The sequence below is a fragment of the Staurois parvus genome, unplaced genomic scaffold (genome assembly GCF_062004578.1).
Source record: "Staurois parvus isolate SC_StPar_1 unplaced genomic scaffold, SC_StPar_1.0 ptg000530l, whole genome shotgun sequence".
Taxonomy (NCBI): domain Eukaryota; kingdom Metazoa; phylum Chordata; class Amphibia; order Anura; family Ranidae; genus Staurois; species Staurois parvus.
This window is the reverse complement of record NW_028318326.1, coordinates 9167789-9182256: the sequence shown is the minus strand read 5'-3', so window position 1 is coordinate 9182256 and position 14468 is coordinate 9167789. Positions and strand designations below refer to the sequence as shown.

The 14468-nt window shown below is 43.2% G+C and overlaps 1 protein-coding gene across 4 annotated transcripts in view; it reads left to right on the top strand.

Annotated features, from left to right (window-relative positions):
• The window catches only part of RAPGEF4 (Rap guanine nucleotide exchange factor 4), a 451555-nt gene that overhangs the window by 426261 nt on the left and 10826 nt on the right, over window positions 1-14468 (top strand). For all 4 annotated transcript variants that reach the window (XM_089690492.1, XM_089690491.1, XM_089690490.1 and 1 more), the window contains one exon: window positions 12408-12462. In XM_089690492.1, coding sequence (XP_089546618.1) covers window positions 12408-12462 — 55 coding nt within the window. The remainder of the gene's footprint in view (window positions 1-12407; window positions 12463-14468) is intronic.

Sequence of the window (14468 nt, the reverse complement as noted above, 5' to 3'; positions counted from 1 at the left end):
ATCTCCTTTGTGAAAGTATGACATCCCCTACAGCCCCAGATAGCTCTTTGGATTGGGTCAGGTGTCATATCATCAATAGCCCAAGCAGCAGGTCCCTGTAGCACTCAAGAGAGATTAATGGGAACAGCTGTATCTTGGATAATATCTATGTCACATGAATGTGACATAAGTGAAACCAGCAATTTACCCATAGACCAACATCATTTCAGGCAGCAAAGTGCTGCCATGCACAAGTGGATTGATTTACTAAGAGCAAATAGGCTGTTCACTTTGCAATGAAAGGTACACTTTGCAAGGGAAATTGCCTCAGAACTTAGTGAATGTGGTGAAATTTCACTTTGCAAAGAATACCCAATCATGCCCAAGGGAAATAAAAAAAAGCATTTATGCTTGCACATGCTTGGATGATGGAGGTCAGTAGAGCTTCACCCCATATACTAAACAGCCTATATGACTTTAGCAAATCAACACCAATGCGTCGCAGCTTTTGGTAAGGTAAAAAAAAGCCCATTTTTAATTTTCTTTTAAAAATGGATTTTGATTAGTAGCTATTGGGGACAGCATAAATCAGGAATGAGCATATTAGCTAGCCTATCCTATCTTTTTTGAAAAAAAAAGATCTATGCAGTCTAGGTCCTTAATGGAAAAATACTTGAACCTCTAGGGAAATGACATCATACAAACAGGTGAACATGACTGATGTATTCCAATCAATGAGATGAGATTAGACAGTTGGTTTGAAGGTGCCCTGCACTATAAAAAAGACACATTTTGTTACTACAATGGGTGTTCATCAGCTGACAGTAAGAATAATGAATGACTTCACCAGAAGAAAATTTGAATTAGGAATAGACAAGTCATATTTTGACCTCAACCCAATTGAGAGGCAGCAGCATGACTTCACGAGAAATGTTTCATCAATATCAGCCTAAAATTTCTGTTCACCATCATCTGACTGATTGTCAGAAAAGTTTGGTTACTGTTATTAAAGGAAGTTTTACCAGTTACTAAACACAGGAATTTACATATTGCCAGATTGGACAATAATTTTTTTAAAGGTTCCATCAAGCCAAAATTTAAATTTTAGTGTAGGATGCCAGAGAGCTAAACCACCTGACATTGTGTTATATCTCTCAGGGATTCTATTGGTGATATCTCTGTGCTGAGTTTTTGGGTCTGCGCAGGGCCAGTGCTAGACTATTTTGCACCCTAGGCAAGACCAGCTACTTGTGCTCCTCCAAAAAAAGATAAATAAATATAAAATTTTAAAAATGGTAGAAAATATTAAACCAGGAAAACATGAAACTTCTAAATTTCTTATGATTTCAAAAAGTACAATAAGATGCCACCAGCACCAATATTAAAGACAAATCAGTATCACGGATGGACTGTATCTATGGCCAGGAGCATATTTGCCACAAGGCAAACAAGGCATTTGCCTAGGGTGGCATTTTTTAGGGGGCAGCACTGCTCCCTGGAAGAATTGACATATGCTGCATGGGGACCAGGTGGGATCTGAGAGAGGCTGCAGGCTGGTTGATGTGTCCGATTTTCATTCCTGGGGATGTCCAGAGCTGTGAAGGTGTGTCTCTCTCTCTTTCGCTGGGGGGGGGGGGGGTGTTAGTGGAAGGCTCCTTCGGGTGGGGGGATGGGGCAGGAGTGTTGTTGGTCACTGTCAGACTCTCTCACAGGGGAGAGGGTGGGGGGCAGGGTCTGGTGTTGGTCGGTGTCAGGCTCTCTCTGCCGGGAAGGGGGGGGGGGGGTCATCTGATTTTTGTGTTGCCTAGGGCAGCACAAAACCTAAATACACCACTGTCTATAGCTGGCAGTGGCAGGGTGACAGTTGAAGTGGACAGAGGATGATGGATCCACACTCTGACAGATCCCAGGCTGGAATTCCCCAGGCAATGGGGGGAGATAAAACACTGTGACAGCAGGCAGCCCAGCTCCCCCCCCCCCCCCCCCACACACACACACACTGAGAACACCTGAATTGAGCGATCCCACACAGATCCGACACAACACACCACCAGCAACACTGACAAAGATCAGCAGGCCCAGCAGGCACTAGAAGAGCAGGCTGGGGGATCATGATGATGTCATCACTCACTGACATATTGCACATTTGATGGATGGCCATGTCACACTCACACAGACACAAGACATCAGACATTACCTTCTTCCACAGGCGAAGCTCCACCTCTGCTGATGAATGGGAAAAGAAGGACTCCACAGTGATCAGCAGCCACCAGCTGGCTTGCAGTAAAGGACTGAGTCTGAGAGGAACAATGGAAGAAGCTGCAGCTCAGCTGCTACACTGGCCCCAGACACCCGGCATCCTCCTCTGTCCTTTCTTCCTCCCCTCTGCCCCTCTCCTCTCATCTGGAAGATCATTTATGATGTGGCAGCATCCCACTCAGAGAAAGTGCCGGCCTGGACTGTGTCCAGACGCCCCTAAGTGGCAATGCGCCTTAGGTGGCTGCCTAGTTTGCCTAGTGGGAGCACCAGCCCTGGGTTTGTGGTTCTGCACTGCCTATTATGAGGGTTTCCACTCTACATTTTGAAGTTTTCATTTAGCTTATATTATGTAGAATACAACAGAAAAAGTGACGAGAAACACACAGGGTGGGAAGGAACACTCAAAGGAAAAGGAGGTTGAGCCGTAGTTTGACTACCCACCAAAAATATAATATTGCAGTCGGAGGGGACCATACACATGCCACATCTGCTAAACTTTGCTTCTCTGCCATCAAGAAATCTAACTTGGCATGTCAATTTTGACAAGTGATACCACCTGTCAATTGGACCAACTGCAACTGTGCCAGACAAAATCCCCCTTTGGCTGTCAGAACAGTGAAAAAAAAGTGATTCAGGAGGCAGCAGTATTGTTTCCTGAACACCTGGATGTCACTGCTCTACCACCCTCTGACAAGTGATTTACCCCAGATTGTTTTTCAAAAGGAGCCTAACAGCTTCTAGAGCACAAAATCATTTTATACAGAAATCTAGGAATGTCTCAAAGCTAAGCTCCAGGAATGATCTTATCTGCATACCTATGTTGGTCCAGCTTGTACCAATGTAAGTATGCATATCTCATAGAAAAAAACAAAACGGCGCACGCTGCTCGTGCATTACCGTAATAATGTGAATTTTTTTTTAAAAAGCAAAAACATACTCACAAGCCAAAAAGGTCATAAAAACTTAGACAAGAAGTCAAAGGATGCCAGTCATGGACAGCATGGGGTTTATTTACTAAAGCTGGAGAGTCCAAAATCAGACTCCCTTCTGCATAGAAACCAATCAGCTTCCAGGTTTCATTGCCAAAGCTTCATTGAACAAGCTGAGGTTAGAAGCTGACTGGTTTCTATGCAGAAGGGAGTCTGATTTTGGACTCTCCAGCTTTAGTAAATAAACCCCCATGGGTCCTCGGGTAAAGTGCTAATGCGTTAAGGGAGTCGAACTCCCTTCCTCAGAGCAAACATTTTTTTTCGTCTATTGCTCTGAGCAAGGGAGTTTGACTCCCGAAATGTGTTGCACTTTTCCCATGCTGTCCATGCATCCTTTGACTTGTTGTCACAGTTTTTATAACCTTTTTGGCTTGTAAGTATGTTTTTGCTTTTTTAAATAAATTTCACATTATTACGGTAATGCATGAGGAGAGTGCGCCCTGTTTTCTATTTTTCTGCTAGCATCGAGATTCCCCGATCTACCAAGGGCGGCACCTCAGCAAGTGCAAGATTCCATTTTGAGTGCAGCAAGAGAGATTTGAGCGTCGGTTTCTCATACCTCAGGGGCTGCTGTGATCTGACAATTGCCATAGTAGTCAATGCTACTACAGTGATCACTGCAATCTTCAGCTTCCAGTACTAGTTAACCCACTGCACACTGCCCACGGGGGGGGGGGGGGAATCGCTAACTCGGCACTGCTGCAATTCACATAATGCCTTGTATCTTTTTCTATGAATACAAGGCATTCTCTGGATGGATAAGGTGAAGTTTGCTATGTCTCCGCCCCCTCCTCTCCAACTTGTCCAATCTGAGAATGCCTTGTTTTCAGTAAAAAAAGCAAGGCATTCTGTAAATGCTGGCAGTAGGGAGCAGGCACACCCCTGTGATGTGCAGTGGAGCAGCCAATCACTGTAGAAGCGCCAACTACTGCGGTGATTGGCAGCTTCCACAGCGGTCTCTCAGGTATCAGATATTGCATACTTAGATTGTACCAAGCTGGACCAATGTAAGTATGAAATTAAGATCAGACCTGGAGTTCAGCTTTAAAGATTCACACATTTTTCATACAGTCATATTTAAAGAAAATGGGGCGGCACAGTGGCTAAGTGGTTAGCACGTCCACCTGGCAGTACTAGGGTTGGCGGTTCAAATCCCAGCTATGGCACCACCTACCTGGAGTTTGCATGTACTCCCTGTACCTGTGTGGGTTTCCTCCGGGTACTCCGGTTTCCTCCCACACTCCAAAGACATGCTGGTAGGTTAATTGGTTCCTGTCTAAATTGGCCCTAGTATGTGTATGTATGAATGTGAGTTCGGGACCTTAGATTGTACACCCCTTGAGGGTTAGGGACCGATGTGAATGTACAATACATATATGTATAAATTGATGGTGCTATATAAGTACCTAAAATAAAGAAAGAAAGAAAACCTGACCACATAATGTGAAGTTGGGGTTTCCCTTTAACCATAGCAATGAGCTCACCTTTTATTCATTTGGCATATCAATGCTTGCATGTTTTTTTAAGAAAACGTTTAAGCATTAGAGAAGTAGTGAGCCTAGCTTATGTTCCATCATCAGGGTATTTGCAGCACTGAAGATCATTTTGGCACTTTCCAGCCATGATAGTCATGAACCTGATATATCCTTAGTGAGCTTGTGAATATTTATAACAATGATGAGGTCATGGCATAGGCTTTAAAGTGCGGAGATCTGGGGTGACACTGTCCCCTGCACAAGTCTCCATCTAACTGGTGGGAGGTTATAAATAGCCATCCGATACCGACAGCTGTTGGATATTGTAACAAGTAGTTATATAATATGTTATTATAATTAGCAGCGTGAGCAAAACAGCCCAGATTGAAACTGGAAACCGGCAAGTGAGTAACACTTATCTTTAATTGTGTGTTTCTTTCCTCTGAACTTGAGGCATTATTTATACCAGGTCTAGATCCTTAAAGAAATCCACAGAAAAAGTTTATAAGGAAAAAAGAACCCACTACATTAAAGGGCCAGTCAGTGTTAGTTTTGGGTAGAAGCTGGAAAGACTAGTTTAGACTTGTGGTTCAGGGGTTGAAAAAAAAATGTGGCTGAGCCGCATTTTTACTGTTCCCCCTCCCCCAACCTCCCCTCTCCCTTAAAGTGTTACTAAGCCCAGGAGCCTGCGTTCACTATATCTGGTCTCCGACAGTACACAGAATATGGAAATGCAATTATTTTAGTGAATATAAACTGCTAAATACCTTTTCTCATCAACAGTTAGAGCAGTCTTGTGACTTCTATCAGTGTCCAGCAGAGCACTGTTTAAAGCTTGTAGGAGTTTTCTTTTTCTAGGAGGATGCAGAATCCCTGACCTCTGTCTGGACAGTGCTGATTGGCACTGTTCTGATCACATGCACTCTCACAAGAAAAAAAAACTCTCTAGTAGTACACACCAAACTGAGCATGTGCAGAGTGTCTCCACACAATATGTCTTATCAGGAGATAAGAAGGGGGGCACAGGAAGAAGGGGGGGATCAGAGGAGACAGGATCAAACAGCCTTTTTACACAATGCAGAGAATTAACCCCTTAGGTTCCACAGTGAGTATATCAAGCATGCTTTACTGCATATACAGACTGATTTACTGTTGTGGGTTTAGTAACACTTTATATGGAAAAGGCAGTAGGCCGGGGTGTTTACATTCATTTACATGTTTATCTCCCTGTTGCATCCAGTGGGCAGTAACTCGGGCAACCCAATCAAGCAAATGCAATGCTCAGAGTTGCAGCACGGTGCATAAAACAGGGAGTGAGAAGGTGACACATTGCCTACTCACCACCCCTCAAAAACTTTGAAAAGCGTTCCGACTACAAAGCGCTTTTAAGAGGTGTGGCAATCTTGCTGCACGACTAAACCTAGCCTGAGGTTGAAATGAAACCCTTCATACTCTCCTGTGACCAGAGGCGTCCCTAGGGTTGGTGTCACCCGGTGTGGTAACACGTGGTGTCACCCCTCCAGAGAGGAAGGAGCGGTGCCGGTGTAGTGGTAAAATGAGTATCCCTTGAAGATATGTATCCCCTGAAGCAACTTTAGCACAGAGCCGGCAATCAGCTTCTTCGGCCTGAAACCGACACATGCGCACTTGCTTCAGGGAATACTCATTTTACCACTACACTGGGGCGGAGGCGGGGGCAGTTGTCACTGTGCCGGCATCCTGCTCCTGCACCCCATGTGATGGTGTCACCCGGGGCGGCCCACACACCCCGCACCCCCCTAGAGACGCCACTGCCTGGGACTCCAGGAGCAAAAACATGGATCCAAAGTCCACCTAACTGCATTGGCAATTATAGAGGGACTCACTTTACCCTATGATTGTTTTATGTATGTTATGAGACTGGGGTGGACTGACAACTCATTGGGCCCCCAGGCAATAGAGGATCATGGGGCCCCTGTGTCCTTGCCCACACTCAAAGCACACACAAAAAAGCCTATAAAAAAGGTACCAGGGGCATTTCATGGGGCCCCCTACTGACCCGGGCCCTCGGGCAGTGCCCGAGTGCTCAAATGGTCAGTCCGCCCGTTATGAGAACAAAGCAAGGGGAGGGAGACACTGATTTGGGAGAAGAATTATGGCTGTAGTTCAGATTCATTCGGTTTTGTTTGTAAATGTAAGTATGTGCTACTGAGCTCTGTAAATACCAGGCTTTTATCAGTATAACAGCCAAAATGGTTCACCTTAAATAAAGTGCCACTTATTGGATGGAAATATAAAGATTCCATATTTGTCTGCAATATTTCATATTTATATGACTAAAAATGTAAAAAATTTAATTTCAAATATTTATTTACAAAGTGCTTCACATACTATACAGTCACATCAGTCCCTGCCCTCTAGGAGCTTGCAATTTATGGTCCCTATCTCATATGCATACATACTAGTTCCAGATTACACAGTAGCCAACGAACCTAGCAGGAGTGTAGGAGGAAACAAAATACCCGGAGGAAACCCATGCAAGCACAGGGAGAACATGCAATCTCCATGCACATAGTATCCTGGTCAGGATTCAAACTGAGGACCCCAGTGCTAAATGTCAGACGTGCTAACTACTGAGTCACTGAATAACAATTCATAAATAACACGCAAAAGTACCGTACATTCCCCTTTAGTAGTTTCTGAGCTGTTGACCTGGGCAAGCATGTAGCTAGTGAAGAACTCATTTGCAAAAGTGTTTTAGGTTAGTGACTCCACTCTTCAGTCAGGGGATCTGAAGGCAAATATCATATTCAGAAGGAGATCAGCAATCGCAGCCAATATTTCTCCCTTTGCAGGTTTCCTATATCCTTCCCTCCACTGGCTCTGTTCTAGAAATGATTTCTGCACACTGGTCCACAAGCACCCAGCACAGGTCGTATTCCAAGGATTTCCCCTCAATTAGGTGGCTACAGTGGTGCACATTAACTCACTTGTGGAAAAGTAGGGGATTCCAGAATATATAACCTGCAGTGGATTTGGAAACCACCGATTAAAAGCTGCTGAGCTAAGCAGAACCTTCTCCGGTCATGCCGTCTGCCCTGGGTCAGAGAATGGTCCATAGACGTCTAGGGGGAATCAGGTGATGGATGCACTCCAGGGGCGGACTGACCATTGGGGAACTCGGGCACTGCCTGAGGGCCTGGGGTCAGTAGGGGGCCCCATGAGATGTCCCTGGTACCTTTCATAGGCTTTTTTGCGTGTGGTTTGAGTGTGGGCAAGGACACAGAGGACCCATGATCCCCTATTGCCCGGGGGCCCCATGAATTTTCAGTCCGCCCCTGATGCACATAGAGCACAGCACAGCTACACGAGGATATGGGACATTAGATATATGGCATGACGGGGAATACAGGCGAATCACACAAAAGCAGAATTCCTGGCCAATGTAAAGAAGTGAAAATGCCAACACTGGAAGCAAGAAAGCCTCCATTATGTAGCACAGTGTTTCTCAACCTTCTTCTAGTCGGGGCACCCCTGGAAAGTGTTTTCATTCACGAGGCACCCCTGTCCAGGCTTGGTTACTGTGTGTCGCTGAACGCACGCAAAACCGCGCTCATTCCTGACACACAGTTAAATGCTCTGCTCTTTAGGGGTACCATTCATTCTTGATGGTACCCCATCAATTGGCAAATATGGGGTGTTTTTGGTGTGGTGCAATTTAAAAAAAATAGGGACGACTTTCCCTGCATTTCTGCGGGTAGGGCAGCCCACTGAAATAAATAGGCTGCCCTACATGCAGCTACACAGATGTGAACTGAGGGCTTGTTCACCTGTGAGGTGGGATGGTGGTAAAACCACACACTTGAACTTTTACCACCCCCAACTGCTCCCACTAGCTGCAGAAGCTATGGCTGCAGCTGGAAATATACTGCCATGCAGGGGCGGACCATAGTGACACTGTACTACTTGTGAGGGGTGATGAAGATTTTTTTTTTTTTTTTACACTGATTGCTTTTACTCCCATAAAGGCTGTAAAAAGGCATTCTTGCAGCCATTGAGAAATACTGTGAGAGCTGTGATTGGTCACAGCCAGGGGCGGACTGACCATTTGGAAATGCAGGCACTGCCTGAGGGCCTGGGGTCAGTAGGGGGCCCCATGAGATGCCCCTGGTACCTTTTTCATAGGCTTTTTTGAGTTTGGGCAAGGACACAGGGGCCCCATGATCCCCTATTGCCCGGGGGCCCCATGAGTTGTCAGTCTGCCCCTGCTGCCATGTGAATGGGGTTGCACTACAACCACCCCATACCCGTGTGTGCATTGCACACGGTTTTGGTGTGGTGATGCTGCATTTACGGGGTTAAAAAAGGTGGTGAGGAGGCAACATTTTCCCTCTTTACCACCTGTCAAATGCCTTTGAAAAGAGATCTGAGCATAGATTGCTTTTCAGAGGAGCAGCAGTCCTTTCTTCTATGATAAACAAGTCCTAAAAAAAGCTGTTCTGAAAGGACAGGGATAGGGGGTTAAGATTAAAAGTAACACACACACACACAAATACACATATACATTTAAACACATACAAATGCATGTTTACACACACAATCACATGTACATACAGACACATGTACACATATAAACATATGAACACATGTACATACAGATACATGTACACATACATACAGACACATGTACACACACATACAGACACATGTACACACACACATACAGACACATGTATACACATACACACACACATATATACAGACACATGTACAAACACACAGACACAAACATGTACACACACACACGTACACACACATACAGACACATATACACACAAACACACAAATACATGTGCACACAAATACACCTGTACACACAAACACACAGATACATGTACACACAAATACACATGTACACGCAAACACACGCATACATGTACACACAAATACACATGTACACGCAAACACACAGATACATGTACACACAAGTACACAGATACATGTACACACAAACACACAGATACATGTACACAAAAACACACAGATACATGTACACACAAATACACAGATACATGTACACACAAACACACAGATACATGTACACACAAATACACAGATACATGTATACACAAATGCACAGATATATGTACACACAAACACACAGATACATGTACACACAAATACACAGATACATGTACACACAAACACACAGATACATGTACACACAAATACACAGATACATGTATACACAAATGCACAGATATATGTACACACAAACACACAGATACATGTACACACAAATACACAGATACATGTATACACAAATACACAGATACATGCACACAAACACACAGATACATGTACACACAAACACACAGATACATGTACACACAAATACACAGATACACACAAACACACAGATACATGTACACACAAATACACATGTACATACAAACACAGATACATGTACACACAAATACACCTGTACACACAAATGCACAGATACATGTACACACAAATACACATGTACACACAGATACATGTACACACAAACACACAGATACATGTACACACAAACACACAAATATACATGTACACACAAATACACATATACACACAGATACATGTACACACAAATACACACAGATACATGTACACACAAATACACATGTACACACAATACACAGATACATGTACACACAAATACACATATACACACAGATACATGTACACACAAATACACATATACACACAGATACATGTACACACATATACACACAGATACATGTACACACAAATACACACTCCCCCTCCCTTTGTTTTCACTTTCCTCAGCACTCTGATGGCTCCCAGTGCCGATGTACAAAGCGGCTGGGAATCGATAGCTCGGGCTCAACTGACAGCCTTTCTCTACCAGGGCACCACGGCACCCCTGAAGACCTCTAGCGGCACCCCGGTTGAGAAAGGCTGATGTAGCACATGGCTTTAATTCTAACATGCTTCCGGCAGTAGGGCACACCCTCCTAAATGACTTACTCTATTAGGTACAAAATGCTGTGCTCCTAAACCTTAAGATAAACATAAATGGCATTTAGGCCTCATTTACAGAGGAGAACCTATGTGTACATCTGTACAAAGGGCTGTCTTTGCCCATACGGGATGCACAGGTGTTCCATGCAACCACATGCAGGCAGTCCGGACACAATGGCTGTACAGACACAGCTGCTGGCCCCAAGTTGATAGCCATGGCAGGTGCATGTCCCCAATTGGGACCAGTAGCTGTGTTCCAATAGACATGAATGAGACTGCCTACATGCAGGTACACGTAACACCGTTGCAACCCATTTGGGCAAAACCGGTCCTTTGCATGGGTGTGTGCATAGGTATTCCCATGTGAATGAGGCCTAAAGTCAGCCATTCATTTTTTTCTGTTCAAGCAGTAGGTTAAATGAAAAAAAAAATGAGACTGTTGAAGAAAAAAAAATGAGCCGGTTCCCCCATCCACACATTCGATGTGGATGGGGGAATTCTTTCTGCTGAACTATTGAGGTTGAATTGCTAAAGCCAAATTGACTGTGCACTATACAATTGCACTCATTTTCACCAAGGCTTAGTAAATGTGGTAAAGCTCTGCTAATTTCCATCATCCAATCAGGTGCAAACAAACATTTTTTATAGTCCTTACATCTGATTGGTTATTCTTTACAAAGTGAAGCTTAACTGCATTTACATTTACTAAGAAAAAAGAGTGCAACTGCACTTGCAAGGTTCACAGTCTATTTAGTAAATCAACCCCATTGCATTCTGACAGCGGGGAAACTTTGTTTAGCAAAAACCCAACAGGCCGGTTGTACATAAATCGATCGATAAATTTACCATTTTAGCCTGCCTTACCTGGGCCTAGTCAGTGGACTAGTATTTCCATAAAGCTAAACTTGTTAAACACAGTTAAACACACAGGTAAAATACATGCAGTATAAGGGAGCTGTTTTTCTAATGAAAAAATGTGTATTTCTGCCTATCCAGATATAAGATTTACACTACTCTGCAATGCAGCACAGTCTTGCCTGGTACAGGAGGAACAGATCTTCCTATAACATACTATTCTTTATTTGCCCATAGAAAAGGAAGTCAAAAGTAGGACCTTCAATGTGCCACAGGGAGGATTCACACTACAAACTGATAAAAAAAAACCTCTTACATATTTTTATTACATAGTTAAAACATGATAAAAGTCACAAAGTAGTCAGACTGCCAAATATGATCCTGATGACTTGGTGCGTAAATCAAGTTTCCGAAATGGCATAATAGATCAACGCGTTTCACAGTAACTCTTGCTTCTTCAGGATGCATGCTTTTAAATGGATCCCACCACTTTAGTACTTTTGGTTTTGAACAGATCTCCATCCTTTTGCTCCCCCTCTGACTGGACAGTGAAAGGAGAAGCAGCAGACGAGCATGATAAGCTCATCTCTCTGTCACTCTGCTCTCTCCTCCTATCAGCATTATGCCTGAACTACGGCACAACTGATTGGCTCTTTGTGCTGCTCTGAAAGGAATGTAGCCTACTTGGCAAACATTGCCTTGATAACAGAACCAAACTGTACCTCACAGATATAAAGAGCTAAAATAGTACAGCAATACTGCAAATATTCCACTGCCTTTGTTTCAAACACGTGTATTTATACATGGCATTAATATTAGGACAATGAATTGTGTTTTTCAGCGCATGATTGCAAACACCGTCAGAACAATGAGATACTGCCGGAGCGTGCCCTTCAGTAAGTTGTATTTTTCATCAAGGTTATTATGTACGAGCGTAGAATGAAAGATAAAGCATTTTATGACACTGTTTAAGTATGTATCATAATGGCTTTATTATCTATTCTATATGCACTGTCACTGTGTCACAGTCATAATTAGCATGTTATGGTAAAGTGATTCTATAAAACTCAGCTCTGAATTTAAATGATCAAAACAGACCATAAATTAGATTCCAGCACAAGCCGGCTTTGTCAAGTAAAACTTCTAAATAGAAGAATAGATTATATTTCTTTTATAGCATTTATATCATGTCAGCTAGTTAATTGATACTGTACATTAACATTGATTTACTTGATTGGTGTTTATCTCTCTGTGATATACTTCTTTGCACTACAAATGTAATGCAAAAGCTTCAAAGAGTTTGTAACTATCTGGCATGCCTCTCTATAATTCCAGTTTTGGTGGGACTGTCCCAATTTTATTGGGGCTGTTTGAGTTTTTGAGAACAGTTGAGAGAAAAAGACTGTGAATTGTCAAAAATTGTTAGAATTTTGGCATGGACATGATAAAATGACACGTTCTATTCATAAGGCATAACTATAAACCCTTGTTTAACCCCTTCCCACCATCAGGAGCCGTTTCCTGGCCTTCCTGATCATGTGAAGGCTGTGATTGGCTGCCACAGTGATCATGTGATTGTGAGCCCACCCTACAGGCTGTCAAATACAGTGTTGGGGGCACGCGATTGAGTGTGCTTTTGGAGCAGAATTGTGACACAGGCTGTACACTTATATGTGGCAGGGTAGTGTCAAAATAGTGTTTTACTGCCACATATATGGTTAGGTCCATATATATTTGGACACAGGCACAATTTTAGATTTTTTCAGGTATTTACCAAAACATATTGAAGCTATAGTTATGTAATGGATATGGGCTGAAAGTGCACACTCTCAGGTTTAATTTGAGGGTATGTATATCCAAATTGGATTAAGGGCGTAGGAATTACAGCTCATAAGAGTAGCCATCCCCCCTTTTTCAAGAAACAAAAAGTAACTGGACAAATGAATATAATCATAAATAAAATGTTAAATTTTAATATTGTGTTGAGAATCCTTTACTGGCAATGACTGCCTGAAATCTGGAACCCATGGACATTACCAAAGACTGAGTTTCCTCCTTTCTGATGCTTTGCCAGGCTCTAACTGCAGCTCTCTTCAGTTGTTCTTTGTTTGGGGGGGTCTTTCTGCCTTTAGTTTTGCCTTCAGCAAGTGAAATGCATGCTCAGTTGAGTTGAGGTCAGGTGATTGACTCGGCCATTGCAGAATATTCCACTTCCTTTCCTTCAAAAGCTCCTGGGTTGCTTTTGCAGTGTGTTTTAGATCATTGTCCATCTATACTGTGAAGCGCCATCCAATCAACTTTGCTGCATTTGGCTGAATCTGGGCTGACAGTATATCTCTAAACACTGCAGAGTTCATCCGGCTGGTTCTGTCTTCTGTCACATTATTATTATACAGTATTTTATAAAGCGCCAATGGTTCGCTCAGCGCTGTACATACAAAGGGGGACAGAACAATACCAATACAATGCAAAACATGAGGGGATCGAGGGCCCTGCTCTTTCGAGCTTACAATCTAGGAATCATCAGTAAACACCAATGACCCAGTGCAACTGGAAACCATGCATGCTCATGCCATCACACTGCCTCCACCATGTTTTACAGATGAAGTTGTGTGCTTTTGATCATTAGCTGTTCCAAGCCTTCTCCACACTTTTTTCTTCCTGTCATTCTGGTACAGATTAATCTTAGTTTCATTCGACCAAATAATGCTTTTCCAGAACTGTTCTGGCTTTTTTAGATGTTTTTTGTCAACGTCTAATCTGGCTTTTCTATTCTTCAGGCTTATGAATGGTTTGCACCTTGTGGTGAACCCTCTGTATTTGCTCTTGTGAAGTCTTCTCTTGAATGTAGACTTTGACAATGATACTCCCACCTCCTGGAGAGTGTCCTTCACTTGTCTGG